General features: G+C 54.9%; 1 protein-coding gene across 1 annotated transcript; it reads right to left on the bottom strand.

Moving 5' to 3' along the window:
• Positions 1-1,925: 1,925 nt before the first annotated feature.
• LOC102978994 (signal transducer and activator of transcription 5A) lies at positions 1,926-19,895 on the bottom strand. The gene is made up of 19 exons (XM_024130177.3): positions 19,793-19,895; positions 18,840-18,977; positions 18,380-18,536; positions 17,027-17,116; positions 14,194-14,368; positions 9,685-9,815; positions 9,291-9,442; positions 9,081-9,178; positions 8,292-8,496; positions 7,055-7,142; positions 6,832-6,954; positions 6,407-6,499; positions 5,761-5,967; positions 5,070-5,164; positions 4,856-4,986; positions 4,268-4,423; positions 3,543-3,594; positions 3,173-3,280; positions 1,926-2,186 (listed from the first exon to the last, which is right to left on the bottom strand). Exons 2-19 carry the CDS (start codon positions 18,965-18,967, stop codon positions 2,024-2,026), a joined length of 2,352 nt encoding a protein of 783 aa, XP_023985945.1. The 5' UTR covers positions 18,968-18,977; positions 19,793-19,895; the 3' UTR covers positions 1,926-2,023.
• Positions 19,896-21,956: the final 2,061 nt, after the last annotated feature.

Here is a 21,956-nt window from a genome sequence, read left to right as displayed (position 1 = left end):
GCGGGTGCTGGAGATACGCGCCGCCTCCCGCTGCAGAGATGCAGCTCCAGATTAGCGCGCTCCCGGCTCGGCGGCTGCCTCCCCTCCTGCCCACCCCCGGCAGCCCCGCGCCGGGCCCCTGCGCCTCTCCCGGCTGGCTGCGAGCCCCTCTTCCCTCGCTTTGAGCCCTGAAGAAACCTTGTCATAGGCTCTTGTTCCCCGCCCCCGCCCCGGGCCTGGGCGACAGCCCCTGGATTCCCGATGCCAACGGGGCCAAATGCGGAGACTGTCCTCCTCTCGCCCCAGCCTCCCTCCCAGGCTCAGGCCGACCGTTTGAAAACGCAGGGACAGGGGGATGGTGCCACCTGCTGGTCTCTGGGAAGAGGCCGGGGGAGGAAGGACCGCTGTGAGGCTCCTGCAGCTTCCCCGCCATCTTCCATCCAGAGGGGTTGAGAATGGTCTGGGCGCTGGCGCTCAGCTGCCACCTTGGCGACTGCTTATAGCAGCAGCTGATAAGGAGAGGCAGGGACCAAAGTTCTCCCCCGCCCCCGGTAATTCCTGCCCCATCTTTTCCCAAGACCTCAAGTTCTCTAGTCTTCTGAGAGGCACTGAAAGTATTGGGGTGGGGATGGCACCCTTAAAACCACAGAAATGGGAGCAGACTGGCAACTTCAAGCTACACCTTACAGCGCCAGCTACGCGGGAGGAGAGGAACGAAACGACTCCAGCGGTCCCCATGACCCAGGAGCCATTTCCAGCAAATTTATGAAAAAAAATGTTTTATTCAAAAACACTGTTTACACAAATGTGTAGCCTTTGTACAAAGAACAAAAGAATCCTGCTTCCCGTCCCCACCTTCCTTGAGGGATGTTTCAACCTGGGACTCCTTCTGGAACTCCTCCCACTGTCAGCTGCCCCTGGCTGCGCGTGGCAGCTTCAGAGGGAGAAGCGTGTGAGGCTGGGAGCGAGGTCTTCGCAGACCACAGCCAGTTACGCAGCTGTGATGAGGCCTCTTCCAGGTTCTACCTCCCAGCAGAGCGGGCCTCGATCGGCTTTTACCCCTCCCTCCAAGCTCCACAGGCGAGCTGCAAGCCCCTGACGCTGCCTCTTGCTGCAGGTTTTTTTCCAGGAGGGGTTAGGGGATCAACACTGCAAGTCCTGGGCCTCCTGTTCACCACATCCTAGACCAGTCCCTCCCCCGACCCCCCACCTCTTCCATAAGTAAGCAACTTTGCAGACAGAGAGGCGAGGAAAGAAGGCTGGGGCCAGATGGAGGGAAGGGGATATGGGGTGGGAAGAGCAGGAATGTGGGCAGCAGCATTATACACTTGAAGCTGGAGCCCCCTGGCTGGGGACCAAGAGGCCAAGAAACTCCATCCTCAGAGCAGCTCTGACAGGCCCGATGCAAAAGACCCATTTCTGCCGTGTTAGGGACAAGACTGCGGATGGCCTAGATAAGCTCTCAGTTCACAAAAAGCCTGGAGTCCATAGTCATTAGATAAAGTACGAAATATCACTCAAAACTGGTCTCTTGATTCTTCCAACCTCCATCCTGAGGGGAAGAACCAAGAGACCAACATGTATGGTGCTCTGTACGGGAGCCGGTGCACGTATACATATGCACACACACACACACTTGGGAGGCGAAGCATCTAACTCAGGAGTAAAACTTGAGCTTAGAGACATTACCTGTCTCCTTTCCCTTCTTGAATAATTCCACTCAAATAGCTACTGAGCAGACAAAGGCTCTGGCAGGAATAGGTTTGCCTGCCTGGCGTACCTGCAACTACAGAAGCAGCTCGGTCTCTTCCACAACCGACAGACCCAGTGGGCTCTTGGAATGCCTCCATCTGAAGAAAAAGGCAGCCACATACCTAGGACTGCGAAGGCGAGGCGGGCACACCTTGTACACCAACGTGCGCCTATGCATGTGGACACGTGCTGCCTGCAAAGGCATCAATATGCACAGCGATACAGAAACAAAATCACAATGAATATGAACCCGGCACGTTTCCAAAGAGAAGTGCAGGGTTCAAACAAACATTCACGAGAGCGAGCCTCTGGCAGAGGTGAAGAGACCAGTAGGCGGGGAGAGGCGGGGGTCCAGACTGTCCATAGGGCGGCGTAAGAGTTCCTCCACGTGCCGGGCCACATCCATGGTCTCATCCAGGTCGAATTCTCCATCCTGGTCGAGGACGGGGTCGGGGCTGGTAGAGAGAGAGGGACACCAGAGGGAGCTGGCATGCCTCACAGCCCCCAGCTCCTGGGGGACAGCGTCCAGCCTGCTCCCCACTCAGACCAGAGTCTCATGGGAGCAGGACCCGCTCCTGCAGACTCCCACACCCCAAGTTGAATAAGTCAGTCACTGGCTTGTTGGGAGACACCCCAGTTCTAGTCTCATCGCTCACAACCTCATCGAGCGATCTCAGGGGAATGAGGTAGTTGGGTGAATGAGCTGCCCAGGAAACCCCAGGCACCATGCACTGAGCACCGATGAAGGCCTGGGCCTTGCAACCACGTTACACCAACCCTCACAGCCACCCATAAGGCAGGTATTTCATTTACTCCACTTTATAGAGGAGGAAACTGAGACTCAATCATGTTAGGAAACTTGTTCAGGGCCACCTCGTTGGCAGGTGGAGTCAGGACTGGAATTCCGGCCTCTGTGACTCCCAAGCCTGTGGTCGGCCCACGGCAGCAGGCCACCCACAGCTTGGAAGAGAATTAATTCTCTTCTCTGGGAACTCCAGAGAGGAGCAATTGATACCCTGTTCCCACACAACTCCTAAGAACCAACTACCCCATCCATAGCTACCCTGTATCAAGCCCTTATAACAGTCTTATCTGTGCTAAATGCTCTACCTGCACTCTCTCACTTAATCCTGACCCCAGTCCCACGTGGTAGGTCTTCTTGCCCCCATTTTACAGGTGAGGAGACTGAGCATCAGAGAGGCTCAATAATTTCCCCAGGGTCACACAGCTAGCCAGCACCAGAGCAAGGACCCTGCTACGTGTAGTTTCAAAATGCTCTATGCTTTGCATTGGCTGATCTCACCCACCCTGCACCTGGGCGTGTGCCGGAGCCCGGCCTGGCCTGGGTGGTCTCAGACCTAGAGGAGCTCTGGAGTCCTTGCCCACCAGCCCTCCGGCTGCCCAGTTCCTCCCCACGGAGCCCCAGGAGAACACAACCTACTTCTGTGGGTACATGTTATAATGAGCCTGGGGGCACACGGCTGGGGAGGGGGCCTGGTCCATGTAGGTGGCGCTGCCCCCGGCAGAGTCCGCAGAGGCGCTCACAAACCTGCGAGAGGAAGCAGAGCACAGCCTCAGCGGGGAGGGGCTCAGGGGCCACCTTCGTGTCTTTTTCAGGTGCGGAAGGACAGAGCGGCCCGCTGAGCCTGGGGCTCTGGCCGCGGGAGCGGGGCCCTGGGTAGCGACGCCCTGGTGACCAAGCCCAGCTCCCTCCCCAGGAGGGGCGGCGGTGAGGGGTGAGGAGAGCCAGGTGGGGGGGTGAGAGGAGAAGAGAGGCAGCAAGAGACCAGAGCTGGACCCGGGACACTTACTCAGGGACCACTTGCTTGATCTGTGGCTTCACGTATCCGTCCACTGCTTTAGCTGCCGAGGGCGGCGGGGGGGTGGGGGGGAATGGTGATGAGAACCGAAGTCTCTGGGAGCTCCCAGGGGAGTGGAAACCCACCTATGCAGTCTGCCTCCCTCCACATTACCAGGGGGCCTCAGCAGGGATGAAATTTCCCACAGACTCCCAATAAACACCACCCAGGCCCTGGCTTCAGTCTCATCCCTTCTCCTGCTTCCTTTTCTGACCTGTTTGCTCTCTCTCTCCTCACCCCCACCCCTGCCGAGGAAACAGAATCAACACCAAGGAACCAACCCAACCAATGGACTGGGGACAGGTTGAAGAGGAAAAACCTGTCATTTTGTTTCCTACACTCAACTTGAGGGTAGGTTCGAGGGTGGAGAGTGGTGAGGGCAGCTGATCAAGATGGGAGTCGTACACTATCTGTGGGTTTGCATTATGGCTCCTCCCCCAGCACTGCAGCCTCCTCCTCCAAGGGCACAGAAGTGAGTCCCACTCAGTGTTTTGCTTTGCAGGGAAGAAAGCTGGGTCAGAGGTTTTGCTTTCCCTTTCTTCAGTTGTGAGCCCTGAAATCCTCTCCACGTGCCTTGCACCATCCCACGGACAAACACCCACAGGGGAAACGGCCCCTCGGCTCTTCTTGGGGCGTCCCCACTGCCTAGGCCCGGGAGTTATCTGGGCAGGACGCACCGAGCACAGGAGTATAGTACTTGGAGAAGACCTCATCCTTGGGCCGGTCGGGAAACACGTAGATGAGATAGCTCAGGTCCCCCAGCCGGTCGGCCAGGGACCGGATGGAGAAATCCCGCGTGGTGAACGGCTTCAGATTCCACAGGTTACGGTCAGCTGTGAAAAGGCCAAGCTCATTCTCACAACCCACCACCCCCGGGAGGAGGATCAGAGCTGTGGGCCTTCGGGGCAGGCTTGCAGAGACATCAGGGCTTTTACTAGCCTGCACTGCAACCCCACCCCTGTGCTCCTCGGCATAGGGCAAGGAAATGACCACGGGCAAGCAGATACCAACAAGGCTGGGTCAGGGCAGAGAAGGACTCGCCCGGCAGTTCTGGAGTCCAGGAGGCCAGGGATTTTAGGTTCTCCCAAGTGGAAAACAACAGAGAGGGAACGTGCTTCTGAGCAACACTCCTCCCACCCTCCAAGCTCAGTTCCCATCTTTCCCACCGGATACCCGCTAAGGATGCAGGCCTGATGGAGAATAGGGAACAAGGAAATGGAAGACAGGGCCACTGGGGCTAGAGTGTGGGCACGTAGGGAACTCACGAGAGTCAAACTTCCAGGCGATGGTGATGCCCCCTATTTCTGAGTCGCTAAAGCGCAACAGGAAGGTGCCGTCGGGCTTGTTGATGAGCAGGTCGTGGGCCTGTTGCTTATTCACAAAACCTAGGATGGCCCTGGGTGCATCAAGCATACAGTGTCACTGCTGGCAGCAGCCACTGTCCCCTGAGCCCATGACCTCCCAGACCCCATTCCTCACCCGTCATTCCAATGGGGCTTGTGATGTTTCTTCAGCACCTCCATGACCCCATCGAACCACTGCCAGAAGGTGTAGTTCCAGCCTGGCAAGTTCTCCTGAGAGCCCCCAGGAAACCCCAAGTCAGGGCTTGTGCCCCCGTCGTCACGGGTGGTTCAGGGAACACTCAGTGCCCTCTTGTCCTCACCCAGACCTGCTCCCAGGTCCTCATCTGACTTGCCCCACACTCCAGCAAGCTGCCACAGCCCCTGCTCATATCCTAGGGAACCAGAGAGTACGCTGGCCTCTTGCCTCGCAGACACAGGGGTCCGGGACAATCCCACGGGGTGGGGGGCGGAGGTGCAAAGAATTGTCCAAGCTGGATGAGACCTCCAAAGTCATTCCTGCCCAACCCCTTCGCTTTACAGATGGGAAAAGCGCAGCACAGAGGAGGGAAGGGGCCTGGCAAATCAGTTAACACATCGAGGACTAGAGCCCGGGAACCCTGACTCCCAGCTCCGGGTTCCTTCCTTCGTCCTGCTTTGGCTCTCATGGCTGCCTGCATTCCTTGGGGTGCTAGCCCCTGTCTCTCCTGGTTGTAGAAGAGGGGGGATGGGGGTAGAGAGGGGCCACTGACCAGGGGCAGTAACCTGTGTGTGAGGTGGGGGAAGGGTGGCAGGGTGGTCCCAGGCAGGCAGCGGGCGGCGTCCCTCACCCTGTTGAACTGGGACCAGGACACGGACATGCCGTTGTAGTCCTCGAGGTGGCTGCTACTGCTGTTGAACAGCTTCTGCGCCAGGAACACGAGGTTCTCCTTGGTCAGGCCCCGGTTGCTCTGCACTTCGGCCTTGAATTTCATGTTGAGCGCCTCGCACAGCTGCGGCCACAGGACTTTGTCAGGCACCGCAAACGGCACCCTGCCCTGAAGGGGAGAGAAGAGAGGAAAAAAAGGCAGATTGAGGGAGTAGGAGATATTTACGCACACACAGATACAGATGCCAAGAGATAGAGGGGACTGAGAAAGATCCAGAAAAGGAGACAAAAATGCAAGGGAAAGAAAGGCTGGGGGCAGGGGCAGAGGGGTGGGCATACAGGGATGGAGACCCAGACCAGGACCCTGGGGAGAAAGATCAGGAACCAGAGCCCCAAGACCACGCTCACAGACCTAGGAGACCCCAGTCCTGTGACCCGGAGCCCAGACAGAGCCTAGGACATGCCGAGGGCCGGGTGTTCACACCAGCTGCCCCCTGACCTCTGGTCTGGCCCTAGGGCTGGGGAAGACCACCCAGCAGGGGCCCTGGGGTTGGGGCTGACCCTGGGAAACTCCGAGGGGCCGAGGTGAGGGTCTCACGGGGACTCACCGGCTCAGCAAAGGCATTGTCCCATAGCACGGTGGCAGTAGCATTGTGGTCCTGGCTGCCGTGAACGATGACAACCACAGGAAGGGAGAGGGTCTACGGGAATCCAGGGAATGAGGGGTGAGGGCATATGACCACCGTCTTGCCCTCCTCTCGGGGGAGACTCCCAACCCTCATTCCTCAAGCCCCTCCCAGCAAAACCAAACCCAAACCAAACAAAAAACACAACATATTTCTTCTTGGCCCATTGCCTAAATTCTGCGGGCTGGTGCCAGATTATAACCTCGCAAATGGGCACCAGCAGGGTGAAATTAGGTTTTCTGAGAGCATCACGGGGTAACTGGACTGAGTCCGTGTGAGGATTCAAGTCTCTGGCTTTCCCAAGCCAGCCAGGCGGCCTGCAAGGGGACGGGGGAGCCGGGTCTCACCTTCACCTGGAACACAAGCTCATTGCTGCCAACGCTGAACTGAGACTCAAACAGGACCGTGAACTTCTCCTCCGTCACGGACTCTGCGCCTCGCCGGTCAGCGCGCTTGATCCTCTTTAGCGACTGCAGGGCGGGAGGTCAGAGGGGAACGAGGAGAAAGCCGCTGGTTACGAGGACTCAGCTCTGGGTGGGCCTCCCTCCATGGGCGGGGCCCTGTCCTCACCATGTTCCTGAAGTGAGCGCTGAGGGTGCCTGTGGCCTGGTGATACTCCATCACACAACAGTTGTTCAAGATCTCCCCGCTGCACTCACTGCGAAGCAGAGAGGAACCCATCTCCACTGGGCCCAGGCCAGGAGCACCATCCTGTCTGCACCCTGGGCCCAGACTTCTCCAGGAAGCCCTGCCAGCAGCCCCTGCCCCTCCCCTAAGAGCATTTCTCCGAGTGTCCCTGGGCTCACTTTCTCATCAACCTGAGAGCACCTGAGCAAAGTCTCCAAGGGTGGGGCCTGTGTCTCTATCATTAAAATTCCCTGGGTATCAAGATTGATGTGGGGACTACTGAGCCCGCGAGCCACGACTACTGAGCCCGCGAGCCACGACTACTGAGCCCGCGTGCCACGACTACTGAGCCCGCGTGCCACGACTACTGAGCCCGCGTGCCACGGCTACTGAAGCCCACGTGCCTAGAGCCCGTGCTCCACGGCAAAGAGAAGCCACCGCCATGAGAGGCCTGTGCACCGCAGCGAAGAGCAGCCCCCACTCGCCGCGACTAGAGAAAGCCTGCGGGCAGCAACAAAGACCCAACGCAGCCAATAAATAAATAAATGAATAAATAAATAAATAAATAAATAAATTTAAGATTGATGTGGGGGCCTTCGGCAGTTTCTAGCGCACTTGAGATAAAAATCATGACCACAGCCTACAAAGATTCCCGAGATCAACCCCTGCCCGCCTCCCTGGCCTCACTCAGGACAAGCGAGTCCACTGCCTTGTCTGTTTGCTGAACACGTACGCTCAGTGCCTTCCTCGGGACTTCTGTCCTTGCCCTTCCTATCTCCCCGAACACTCTTGACCTTCTCATTCAGGTCTCCACTCAAATATATCCTCAGAAAGGCCCTCCTTGACTACCCATGTACTGCAGGCGCTGTGATATTGCTTTATTTTAATTTTCTGTCTCGAGGTTGGGCAGGGACAGAGCCAAGGTCTGTGTGGATCACAGCTGTGTCTCAGTGCTCAGCACAGGTCCTGCGACACCCAGCAGCGAAATCCTTGTTGATTTACTATGTGTGCGAAGTGTACGCCAGGACAGACGGAGTGAACTGGAGCGACACGGGACCACATCGCAATGCAGGACAAAGAGTTTCAGGGAGGGAGGCCATGCTGTCCCCATCACCCAGGATGCCTGCTGTAGAATAGAGGCTGAGCTGAGGGAGGGGCAGATGGGAGCAGAGCAACGTACTTGCGGGTGTTCTCGTTCTTGAGCAGCGACTTGGCCTGCTGCTCACTGATGATGGTGGCCTTCACCTGGGGGGGGTTCATGTGCACGTTCAGCTTCCCGCCCACCAGCAGGCGCACGGTGGCTGCGAACTTGGTCTGGGTCTTCAGGACCTGAGGGGGCTGCTTCTCGATGATTTCCTCCCGTGATGAAATATTTAGGTAAGTATCTTTGGGATATTTGAATACTTATGTGAGTATTCCCTGATTAAATTCCAAATTTCCTAGTGGGCCTATCCAAATGAAAAAGTATATTTTATAAAGTGGAAAATATGATTTGGCTATGGCTTTACTAGCCAATTTGATGTTGGAAGGGAAAGAAGATAGAATTAGCTGTCAGATCTGCCTTTCAGCTATGGCTCTGTACTAATGTATGGGTGGCCTAGGACTCATTCTTAGCTCTGTATGTTTGTCTTCTCTTTGGTAAAGGAAGGAAATGATCCCTAGCCTAACAAAATTGTTTGAAGATGGAATAAAATGATAGGTAGACTGTTACATGAGCCCCGAGGCCGAAGGGAAGGACAAAGCCTTCACCCGCTTCCTCCAGGCCAGAAGCCAGACGGCTCCCAGGCTGGGGAGAAGGCCCAGACCCAGCTCCACCCCCAGGAAGGCTCGGCGCCTTAGCCGCCTGGCCTGTCCTGTCCACTGAGCAGAGCACGGCTGCCCTGCCTTCCAGAAACACAAAGAAACACACAGGAGCGACCCTGACTTGGGTCCAACCAGCCTGAGCGTCACTCGGCACACCTGGCCCCACCGCACTCCCTCACCCAGGGACGCCCCTCCCGGGGAAGGTGGCACAGGACGGGGGCACCAAAGCCTGCAGCAGGAACCAGACCACTGGTGAAATAAGACCTGTGCCCCGACAGAGGGAGCCGGCTGCTCACGTAAACACAGGAGCAGGACAGCAGCCGGTGGCACCACGCTGAGCCCCTGCCGCCCCCGCCCGGCCCCCCACACCCATTACCAGGATTGTAGCACGTCCAGGCTGCCCTCGGGGGGCCCTCCGTTCCCCGCCAGCTGCTGCCGCCGCTTCCACTGGATCAGCTCGTCATCCAGAATGATGGTCTGCTGCTTCCGCAGCAGCTGCAGGGTCTTCTGGTGCTTCTCGGCCAGCTCCTGAGGGGCGGGCGGCGGGGGAGCGGCCCTTCTGGGCTCTCAGAACAGCCCCGCAGGGCCTCCCCTCACCCCTTGCCGACCCGCTCTGCCCTGCGCGCCCACACAGCGGGGAAGCCTCTGGCCTCCTGCTCTGCTGGGTCCCGCTCTCCTCCTGGCTCTCTCCCTCTCTCAGCTCCCCGGGACGGCTCGGCTCGGGGTGTCACCTCCACGCCCGGGAGGTGAGGGACGCAGAGCCCACTCACCACGCGGTACTGCTGCAGCGTCTGGGCCTCGCGCTGCAGCCAGGCCTCCAGGGACACCTGCTTCTGCTGGAGGGCCGTCTCCCGGCTCAGACGCTCCTGGGGGTTCAGCTGGGCCAGCTGGGAAAACTGAGCTGGAGGAGGGGACAGGACACCCACGACCATGACCTCCCCGGGTCCAGCAGGGAGCCCGGCAGAACTGCACTCACCTGTTCTGGAGGCAAAACCCTGGAGGGGACACAGCTGACAGGTGGCCAGTCAGGGCTCCACAGCCATAGTGCCCAAAGATGAGTGGGCTCCGTCCCCTGGCCCCCCGATTCTGAGCTCCCCTTGGGGAGTGGGGAGACGGAAGCTTGGGGTACAGCTGAGGAGGAGCCAGCCCATGGCCTCCCTGCCCACCCAGCCCTCCTCTCCCCACGCGGGGTCCGGCTTAGAGCCACCCTGCCTGGTCTGAAGTGTGTCCTCGCCGTTTAAAAGGTGGGTGAACTCGGGCAAATCACCTCACTCTCCTATGCCTCAGCCTCCCCAGGTGTCAAATGGGAGAATCACGGCACCTGCCTCAGCGGCTGCTGTGACGTTAAATAAACGGTGATACAGAAAGTGCTCAGGAAGCTGCCTGGCACCACCAGCTCCAGGTGAGTCAGTCCTCATGGTCAATGGGTTACAGGACAGGATTCAAGGCTGCTGGAGCAGCTCTCAGCCCCAACCTCACAGGACAAAGCCTCATCAGGAAGGCCCTGCTCCGCGGGGCTGAGCGCAGCCGCCTCTCCTCGGGGAAGGGGGCGGTTTCTCCAGGTGCTGCAGGGGCCTAACAGGTTTGTCCAGGTTGGGTCACTGTGAGCTCAGCAGACCAACCGGAAGAGGGAGAGAGACAGAGTGTCCAGGGCCGCTGGGGACACGAAAGCAGCAAGATTCTCTCAAGAGAGGGAGGCAGCTTCCCTCCCCACCAGCTGTCAGGCATCTCATCGATGGCAGGAATAAGGGAACGAGGCCTCACTGACGTCCTTTTCAAAAACTCTGTTATATAACACTTAAGACCTAGACAAGTACTGATAGAAAGGATGATACAAGGAACACCTGTGTATCAAGAAGCCAGCTTAAGAAAGTAAACATTTCCACAGTTAAGCACCTGTACACCCTCCCCTGCCGGCATCCCCATCCCTCCCTCCACAGGCAATCACCATCCTAGATGCTGGCATTCCTACCCCCACCAATAGGCTTTTGGAACGTCCCACGGTCCTTACTGGGGCTGAGTCAAGAAGATGAGAGCGTCAGTCAGCAGGTCTTGGTCAAGTTCCTGGCAGGCCTCTCACGGCCATGTCACACTGACCGAGGCCCTGCCCTATGGACGCACAAAGCTACTAAGGACACACTAAAGCTACCCTAGACAGCCAGGAAAGCCCAGAACTAGAAGAGAACTTAGAAATATGGCTCTGACACGACCGCGGGGGACTGAGCAGGTAAGGAACATAGCAGAAGAATCTGGAGAGCCACCTCAGAATCCTGCCACCCACAGGGAGGTGGCGGGGATCCCAACACCAGGCCCAGCCTCCTTATGCAAGTGACCCACTTAGGTCTCTCCTGGCAAATTGGAGAAGCTTCTGGGAAGGACGCCAGGACACTTGAGGCAACTGTCTGCTCCACTGGAGGGAGCTGAGACTTCCCTTGCACAGACAGATCAGTAGTCTGTGTTTCTGATGGGTGCGCTTGATAAATGAGACTGAACTGACATTGCACGATGGGGACAAACCCAAACCAGAATCGAAACCCAACCTCACAAATAGGAAACAGAAAACCCCAGAATAGGATCATCAGTACTGTCAACCAGTCAACGGCCTTGGGTAGAAATAATAGCCTGAAAGGTCCCGCTCCCTAATCTAGCAGGAGGGGCTTCCTTTCTTTCGGGGCAGTCTGGGATGGATTCAGATCTGAAGAAGAGCTGCTAGAATTATCCCCCCAACATTTACTCAACACCTGCTATGATTCAGGCAATGTGCTAGTCTCAGGGTACAGAAAACACTGACAGGGCAAGGTAGGAGGAAAGCTTAAGTAGTTAAATTAAAATAGAATCTTAAAAAACTTAAACAATTAAAAGGAAGAACAGAGGAACAAATACTGAAAAGGGACAAAACAAAATAAATATTAACATGCGGACCTCAATTGCTATTACATTAAATATTAATGGACTAAACACCTTGATTAAAAGCAAAGATTGTCAGAATAAATAAAAAAGCTGGACTCAACTATATGCTGTCTACATTTCACATTTTAAAAAGATGGATAAAAATATGTTTCTATTTAAAAACAGAATAAGAAGGCTGGAGGAGTAATACTAATATCTGATAAAGTAGACTTCAAGGCAAGGAGTGTTACCAGAGATCAAGAAAGGTATTCCATAAGTATTAAGGTGTCAATCAATCAGAATGACATAATAATTCTAAATGTATATGCATCTAATAACAAAGCTTCAAAAATACATAAAAGAAATATTTACATATATAATTGGAAAATTACACAATACTAGAGGAGATTTTGATACCTCTCTTTCAGCATCTGATAGAACAATTAGGCAAAAAAATCAATAAAGATATATCAGTGATTCTCAAAGTGTGAACCAGGGATCCCTGAAGGGTTCCTAAGACCCTTATAGGAGGTCCACCAAGCCAGAACTATTTTCATAAAGTCATAGGACCTTACTTATCTTTTTTTCTCTTATTCACTTATAAGCATACAGCAGAGTTTTCTAGAGGTTACAAGATATGTGATGTTACAACAGATTGAAAGCCAGCTCCAGCTATCTCCTCTTAAGCCTAACATTAAAGAGATTTGTAAAAATGTAAAGCAATGCCACTCTACTCACTAAATTTGGTGTGGGTTTTTTTAACTTTATTACGTTAACATTATATATTATGTTATATATGTTAACATTATTGAATTTATTATTGCTATTTTAAAATAAAACAACTTCAGAACATACATTTAAGTCCACAAAATACATTCACCAACACAGAGCATATGCTGGGGCATAGAACAAGTCTCAATAAATTTACAAGAAGAGATCATATAGAGTATGTTCTCTGACAACAGTGGAATTCAACAATGAAATGAAAATGAAATCAATAATGATATGACATCTAGAAAAACACAAAACATTTGGAAATTAAACAATATACTTCTAAATAGTATATGGGTAAAATAATTAATCAGAAGAGAAATTAGATAATATTTCAAATTGAATGATAATGAGTGAGTATACAGCATATTCAAAATGACGAGATGCAGCTAAAGCACGAATGAGAGGGAAATTGATAGCTCTGAATATATACATTAGAAAAGAAGAAAGGTCTAAAATCAATGACCTAAGGTTCTACCTTAAGACACCAGAAATAGAAGAGCGAAGGAAAAGGCAGTTTGATACTTCTTGCTCTCACTAGGATGGGGTGGTACAGCTCTGGGGTCAATTTGAAGTGAAGGAAGATGAGCCACATTTCGAGACTCTTAAAAGTGTACCTGGGGTGAATTTCTTCTGAGTTAATTTTTCTTTCCCTACACCCTTATTATGGCAGCCACTAGCAAATTATAGACCTAGGAGACAGGAGAATTTTCCACTGTCACCTCCTCCTCCCATCTTTACCTCCTATTAGGCTCAAGAAGGGGCATTCCTGGAGTTCCACCTCTCCCCAGCCTGGTTCAACCAGCGGACTCCCAACCTAAGTCCTCCCTTTGACTGGGGAACACTTTGTCCATATTCATTCATTCATTGAGATATTCACTGGATATTGGTTAAAATATAGTTTGGTTAAAATATAGATTTTATGACATATCTCTAGTTAAGATCCAGTTCTGAAACTTGCAAGAAACCCAGGCCAGGGCTTCTCTGGTGGCGCAGTGGTTAAGAATCCGCCCGCCAATGCGGGGGACACGGGTTCGAGCCCTGGTCCAGGAAGATCCCACATGCCGCGGAGCAACTAAGCCCATGCACCACAACTACTGAGCCTGCGCTCTAGAGCCCGTGTGCCACAACTACTGAAGCCTGTGCACCTAGAGCCCGTGCTCCACAACAAGAGAAGCCACTGCAATGAGAAGCCTACGCACCACAACAAAGAGTAGCCCTGCTCTCTGCAACTAGAGAAAAGCCCACGCGCAGCAACGAAGACCCAATGCAGCCAAAAATAAATAAATAAAATAAATAAATTTAAAGAAAAAAAAAGAAACCCAGGCCAAATTACGTGTTCTCTTTGAACATCAGTTTTATCATCTGCAAAACAGGAATAATACAACTACCTATTTTTTAGGGCTGTTGTAAAGGTTGTAGTGAATAATGCATGCAAAGGGTTTAGCCTGGAGCCTGGCCCATAGCAGGGGCTCCATCACTGGGAGCGTTACTCCTCCCAAGCTTTGGATAAGGTTCTGGGGAGACAGACATGGATCTAGCCCCAACCCTGCAGGAGTTCACAAAGTGGTCTCACTCCCGTCCCCCAGACACACGCTGCCCTCCTACACCAGCCTCACCCTGGATCCTCAGGCTCTCTTGATATTGGATGATGAAGTACTCTTGAGTCTGCTGCAGCTTCTTCAGCTCATTCTCTGTGTCCTGTGTGACCAGTCGCAGCTCCTCAAGTGTCTGGTTGATCTGAAGGTGTTTCTGGGACATGGCATCAACCAGGATCCCAGAAGAAGAACTACCCTGGAGACATATCAGGGGAGAATGTGGGCAGCAGTGAGCTGGGCAGCGAGGATGGGAGAAAACCTCAGGCCCTGGGGAACGCCCATACCACAGACCCCAAATGCCAGATCTAGAATAAGAAGGAAGGGTACTTTGAGTCAGAAGGAGAGTCATTTGCCAGAATGGGGGTGGAGAGGGTAAAGGAAGAGAAACAGGTGACCTGGCAGACTATAGCATCTTCATAAAGCATGGAAGAAACTTCTATTGCAGTTCTAACCTCCACCAGAGTATCCCACACAGAGTCCATCTGAGTTCTCTCTGGAGAGACTAGAACTCAACATGTCCCAGGAGTTACCTGGGTTTTCCTACTAATGATGATGACCCCTCATTTCGTAGTCATTCGCTGACCCGATGCCGCGATGCCACCTGTGCTAGGTGCTGGGGACACAGTGCGGGACAAGGCTGTGTGACACATCATCTGTGTCCTCACTCGAGACCTTCTTGTGACTGAGGGAAAAGTGTGAACCGCTCACAGGTGGCATCCTGGAGACCCCAAATGAAGTGAGAGGGGAGGCATCCACAAGGGTTTTGTGGATCCAGCCATTTAACTAACCTGGTCGGATCTACTCCTTCAACCAAGTCTTTAGGGCCTTTCCAATGATCTGCTCTCAGAATAAAATCCAAACTCCTTCCACACCCTCCACGGCCCTAGCCGATAGCCTCTGCCTACCCTACCCGCAGCGCCACTGCTGCCCAAGCACACCAGCTACTTTCTGTTCCTGAATACATAAGCGTGTTCCTACCTCAGGGCCTTTGTATTTGTTGTTCCATCACCCTGGAACATTCTGGCACCAAACCTTCCTGCTGGCACTTCCACTGGCACCTTTTCAGAGTGACCCTCTCTGATGAGCCAATTTAAAATAGGACCTCCCTTACTGAAGGTGTCTTGTTCTTGCACGTTCTTTCTTTCTTTAAATTTATTAATTTGTTTTTATCTTTGGCTGTGTTGGATCTTCGTTGCTGCTCACAGGCTTTCTCTAGTTGCGGCGAGCAGGGGCTACTCTTCCTTGCGGTGCGTGGGCTTCTCATCCTCGTGGCTTCTCTTCTTGCAGAGCACGGGCTCTAGAGCGCAGGCTCAGTAGCTGCGGCGCACGGGCTTAGTTGCTCTGCAGCATGTGGGATCTTCCCGGACCAGGGCTCAAACCTGTGTCCCCTGCATTGGCAGGCGGATTCTTAACCACTGCGCCACCAGGGAAGCCTGCATGTTCTTTCTTGCCTGCCTCCCTGCACTAGGATGTGAACTCCCTAAGGCCTAGGACCTTGTCTGTCTTGTGCACCACAAAATCCCCAAGGCCCAGGACATCAGAGGTGCTGAAGAACAGCTTGATGACTGGGAGAACAATTATTTCCCCCCAACCATGACAGCACCTGCATCGCAGGCATTTCTTAATTGGAGCCGAACTCATCTGTACATTTACAGATAGCTCTGTCATTGCACCAAGTCAAGAGTTGTACCAGTTGACCCTTTGTGACCTGGCTTCTGCCCAGTTGGCTCCCTTCTCCCCAGTAGCACTGAACACTTACAGTTCTTCGAACGTCATAAGGTGGCTCGTGCCTTCCTGCCCTCACATATACTGCTGTTATTTTCGACTAGAAAACTCATCCTGCCTCCTTCCTCCCTCTTTCCTCACTATAGTTCGGGCATCCTTTTCCTCAGGACACCCTCCCCTCCACCAGCCAGCCAGCTCCAGTCTGAGTTGGATCCTTTTTCCAAATAGGCCCGCTTAGCACTCAGCTCACACCCAAAGAATCTATCATCGCCTGAATTCCCTTGAGATGGAGACAAGGACTTTATCTGTTTTTCCCGTCCTAGTCCAGGGTCAGATGCACAGCAAGACCTCAGTAAATGTTTACGGAATGAACTCTCCAATTCTTGAAACCAGTGTCCACCACAAGTAAATAATAAATATGACTTCGCCCCAGGCACTAGTCTGTGGTCTTTACCTATGGGATATCATTTTATGAAATTCATTTTGCTTTCCTGCAGATAATATACCATTTGTACCATTGTCCACGCAATGTCTGATGCCTTTATGATTTCAGAACATGGGGGACGAGGCCTGCTCTCGCTAGGCCTCGCTTCCCGGAGCTTGCCGGGTTACTTCTTCTGACATAGACCTCGGCTCTGTTTCCCCTCATAGACCACACCAGAGGATATTTCTTCTTTTGTCTCCAGCCCCATTTATTGAATGACAGATCTTTTCCCTGGTGATTTGTAATGCCATCGCTGACACAGATTGCATCTCCTGATGTGTATGTGTGTTTTTAGGGCTTCCTTTTCTGTTTCATTTGTGTTTGTCTACCCTTTGCCCACATAGCATCTCACAATAACCCTACAGGGTAGATGCTATGACCGTCCTCATTTATAATAGAAAAAGACAGAGGCTCAGAGAGGTTAAGTAACTTGCTCAAGTCACACAGCTAGTAAGTAGTAGAGCCAGGGACTGAAGCCGGGGAGTAGGGGGCGGGTGTCAGTCTACACCTGCATGTGATACTGCCTCTCACACTTGCCCATGTCTTTTATTTCTTTGGTGCTTTGTCATGCCAGTATTTATAAAACATATAAAAGCAGGTAGAAGGACTTCCCAAAACCTCTCCCCCAACCCATGGGACACTCACATTGTTGGCTTCTCGGACCAGCCTTTGTTCATTGTACAGAATATGGCGGATGCAGCGCACCAATTCCATGGGGCAACGGTCATACGTGTTCTGAAAGAATCCAACAGCAGCTGCCAGTGGCCATCCTCTGCTCCCACGATGACCATTGCAGTGCCACGCCCACCCCTTCCTCTCCTCCAGCCCCTGCCTCAGCTTCCCCTGGGAAGCCTCAGGAACTGTCACCAGAACCTCTATCTCTCCTTGACTTGATTTCCCCTCGCAGATCTTCATATTTGGTTTGCAGTGCATTAGAAACAGTTTACAAAGCACTTCCAATCTGCCATCTCCTTTGACTTGTGCATCAGAGAAACCCTATGACATAAGCAGAAACTGTTATCCTCATTTCACAGATGAGAAAACTGATGCTCAGAGAGATTAAGTACTTGTCCAGAGGCAAGCAAGTGAGTGAGCAGATGACTCAAGACCCAGGGCATCTAATGCCAAGGTCACGGTACCTCCACTATAGTCCTGGCCCTGGGTTCCTATTTTGCTTCCCTCGTCCCATCAAGTTTCTCGTGGTTCCTGCCTCTTCTGGGACGGACTTTTTATTTTTCTGGCACCCTGCTGCTTGTATTTAAGAAGGGCTCTCTAAATAGTCAAGTGAGTTCCAACAAATGCTCAACTATGATTACCACCCTCAACCCTTTCCTGCTGCCACAAAAACCTCCTCTCTCCCCTATATTCCTTCCCCCCACATCCTCAGGTGAAGGAGAAGCTACACCTTACATCTAAAACCTTAATTCAAGGCTCCAGGACAACTCTGCTCCTCTTGCACGCCACTTCAGCAGCTCTTTGAAAAAGCCTTTAAAAGAGCCCCAAGAGGGATGTCTGGCTGCCTCGTTGCCTCATTTCTAGAATCTGCCAGGATTCCCTTCTCTGACAACAGAATCTTGACTTGCTCTACCCCCATCCCTTCTGCTTGATCTGCCCAGAATGCACTTTCACCCATCCCCCTTCTCTTGGGGACAAACACGCCCCACCTCTTGCTTTGTAATATGCTAAGGGGAATCTGACAGGTCTGATTTAGAAAGAGGGGGTGGGGGAAATTGAAGCACAGAAAAGTTGCCGATAAGCTCAGGGTCATACGGTGAGTCAGCGGCCAAACCAGGAAAAAAACCAGGGGTTCTGGTGCTGGAAAGAGAAGGCGGACACTGCACCCTGCAGATGGCCCGGAGCTCACGCCCACCTGGAGCTGCGTGGCCTGGAGCTCATGCCCAGCTGGAGCCTCGAGGCCCCAAGCTCACACCCACCTGGAGCTGCGTGGCCTGGAGCTCATGCCCAGCTGGAGCCTCGAGGCCCCAAGCTCACACCCACCTGGAGCTGCGTGGCGTAGTGCCCCAGCTTGATCTTCAGTAAGAACCCATCTTCCCCCACTTGGTGCTCTGCCTTCTTCTGCAGCTCCTGCACCAGCCCCTCCAGGAGCTGGGTGGCCTGGGGTCGGTCCTGGGGATTGTCCAGGTCGATGGCATCCCTTGGGGCAGGGCAGGAGAGAGAAGCCTACTATGGCGCCTCCTTGGGCATGGAGGTCAGGCGCCGAGAGGGATGTGGAAATGCAAGGCTCGTGCCCACAAGACTTGTTCCTGGCAGCTCCACAGGCATCAGAGTCTAGAAACATTCCCTCTCCTCTCCCAGACTCCCATTTCCCTGTTCCCCTTTCCCAAGGACACCGCCCCTTCTGCACAGTGCGGGACAGACAGGACCAGAATCTCACCAAACCACAAAGAGGAGACCTAAAGGCCAAGGGGCTTGGATGGCACCAGGCAGGGGCACCTACCACGGCTGGCTCTCGATCCACTGCGCTAAGTAATGCCGGACCTCGATGGGGAAGTGCTGCCCATACAGCACCTGCATCTGGCGAAGCGCATCTCCCTGCAGCTGTTGGGCTTGGATCCAGCCCGCCATGTCCGTTCACCTAGCGAGAGCAGAGGGCTGAAGAGGCGCCTCCTTGTCGTTGGCGAGGGCTGGGCCTGCCCCTGGCCCTGCCATGCCCACCCATCCCGGGACCGCGGTCAGGCCCGGCCCCTCCCCTCCCACAGACACGCCTTCCTGTGCGGGAAGAGAGAGGGTGAGGAGGGGAAGGCCGCCCTTCCCTCCAGCGAGGAGCCCGCTGAGGCTTGGGGAGGGGCTCCCGAAAGTCAGGTGCCCTCCCCGTCTTCCTCTCCCCTCGCCCCACCGGGGCTTCCCCGGGGGGGAACAGCTAGAAACCGAAAGAGAAACTTGATGGCGGAGGCCCACGGGCCCTCTGGGGAGGGCTGCAAGAATCCCCCCACCCTGCTTCGAACCCCGAGTCCCCATTTCTGGGAACGGGGGATATTCCAGCCCAACGTTTGGGCAACGCCACCGACGGTTCCCACTGGACGGCTCTGTCACCGTAAGCACGTGGCTGGGGTTAAGGAGAGAGGGCTGGGGAGACAGACACTCCCTCTCTTGGGCTGCGTCCCCCCCAGCTGTGCCCCGAGGTCTCCCACTGTCCAGTCCGACAGCGCCCCCTGCCCTCTGCCGGCGAGGATGGCGTCCACCCTCGGCCCCCTCCCTCCATCAGCGTCCCGCGTCCCTCGTCTCTCGTCCGCGCTGCGCGCTGCGCCGAAACTCCCTCTCGGTCCCGGGGACCGTCCCCTGCACCCCTCCGGCCGTCGGGCTCCGGGTCCTGCGGTGAGGGGAACGGGGCAGCAGCCAGGGGCCCCCTCTGCGCGCGCGCCGCCGGGGACGCGCGGCCGGGCCACCCACCTGGTCGCGCAGAGCCGTCCGGCTACGGGGCTGACGCTCGCTCCCGGCCCGGGCTCCTGGCGGCGGCGGAGGCGGTGGCGGCGGCTGTTACTACAGGAAGGAGCCGAGAGCAGCGATTTCCTCCTCAAAGGTCAGCTGCCTCTGATAGACCATACACAGCGCGCGAGCTCTCGCCAACACCCCTCCCAGCCTCGGTCGCTCCCTCCCTGCCTCCGCCCTTGGTGGCTGACTCCCCGGCGAGTGCACGGCGGCAGGGGCCGCGGCCGGGCCCCAGGCAGCGAGGGGGGGCTGGCGCCGAGCACAGGGGCTGCCCCGATGGCCGGGTCACCCGGGAGTCCCAGCCAGGCCTCGCCGGCGGCCCCGCGGAGCTGCCGCGGACCGTGCTGAGCAGGCGGCGCAGGAGTGGCTGGAGGATGAGGGTGGGAGGGCTGGGAAATCCCGGGCTCCGGAAATCCCAAAGCAGGGCCTCAGTTTTCTCATCTGTAAAAAGGGAGGACGGAAGGGTTGGACCAGCCTTCCAGCCCTGGCGTTTGTCATCTTTTGAGTCTCTAGATTTAAAAAGTTTAGCGTGTGTGTGTGCGCGTGTGTTTGTGTGGGTTGGGGACACAGCTTTTGTAATCTCAGAGACAAAGCGTATTGAGGGGAAAGACTGGGGATTCCAAAGAAGGCAGCTCACCCAGGGGGCCCCACCGCCCCGCCTTCCATCACTCCCGCCACTGTGCACCCGCGCCTGCAGTAGAAAAAAGAAAGACCCCTGGCTGGCAGATGTTTCAACCCTCTGAAATTATTCAGATAAGAAATGGAGTCCAGAGAGGGGAGGGGGCTTGCGTAGGGTTCCACAGTGGGCACAGGGCCTAGTCCGCAGACTATGGTCCATACATGATCCTGCCTCTCCGCTCACCCCAGCCCAGTCACATCTGAGGCTGGTCCTGTCTTCGGAAAGTCCAGGGAGGGGTGTCTTGAATCCTCACAAGCTCAGGACTGCCTATATGCCTTGACAGAGCAGGGAACACCCTCCCTGAGCCTTGCCTGGGTCCCAGCCCCCTCCCTGAGAGCCCCCCTACGGGGCCTGTGGAGTTGGGCAAGGCTGCCCTGGAAGCCTTCCATTCCCTTTACCCAGCTTCCCTCTCCTCTGGGGCTGCCCCCGTGCCTGGCAGCTGGTATTGGCAGCACCAAGGGAGGGGCCAGTCTGGCAGCCCACTCAGGGCCGGCTGGGCCAAGACCTCATGTACTGGGGGCAATCATTCTCCTCTCCCTCCCTCCCACCCTAATTCCTTCTTGGATCTGCCCTTTTCTCTCCATTCCTTCCCCCCACCTCCGTGTGGCCCCCCATCTTCTTACCGCTCACTACTTCACCACTTTCATTCTTTCACTTCAGAGAAAACCCAAAATTTAAAGCTGCAGAAGCTGGATTGTCTCCCCTCCCCACCCCCGACACACTTCCATGTGTGGTCACGGTGTCCGTTGGCAGGATCGCAAGGAAAGGAATTGAAAACTGTAAAGGGGTTCCAGGGACTGGGGAAAACTTGCTCTAGGGAGGAGGAAGCACAATGCCTCTCCCTCTTTCCTTCCTCTACTCTGTGCAACGGATCTGGCAGGGGAGGGTCTGACACACAGCTAGGGGCTCACCTGGAGTGACAGCCAAGTGTCAGAGCTGGAAAAAAACCCTGAAGATGATTTTACAAATGGGGGAACAGAGGCTGGAGAGGGGAAGTGACCCGGTCAGTGTCACGAGGACACAGTGGGTGGGCCCTATGTGGCACCTGTGCCCTCCAGCCTCTCACTGTGAGCAGGTGGCTGAGTCAGTCAGTGGGGGCAGATGCCTTGAGTTTCCAAGTCCTCTGAGCCACATCTGGAAGGCAGAGGACCACCCTTGCCATGCAGCCGCATCTGGGCATCTGGAAAGGGTGGGATGGGGGTGCCAGCTTCAGAGTGGGGGCCCTGCCTGCTCACTTGCAGGCAGTCGCCTCTCCAGCCTCCTCCCCAGGGCCTGCTGGGGCCTGCTGCTCCAGCTGGCAGCCCCGCGCACCAAGCGTCTGGCTGGACGGGACTGGGCTTGGCTGGGGGGGGGTGGGTCCTCCTGGGTCCTAAAAAAAAGCTAGCATTGGGGTGCCCGTGAACAAAACTGGAGGGATTGGCCTAAAAGGGTGTGCCCCGGTGCCTT

Source organism: Physeter macrocephalus, chromosome 14 (genome assembly GCF_002837175.3).
Source record: "Physeter macrocephalus isolate SW-GA chromosome 14, ASM283717v5, whole genome shotgun sequence".
Lineage (NCBI taxonomy): Eukaryota > Metazoa > Chordata > Mammalia > Artiodactyla > Physeteridae > Physeter > Physeter macrocephalus.
Note: the sequence above shows the minus strand (reverse complement) of the source record. Positions and strands in the feature narration are given on the sequence as shown.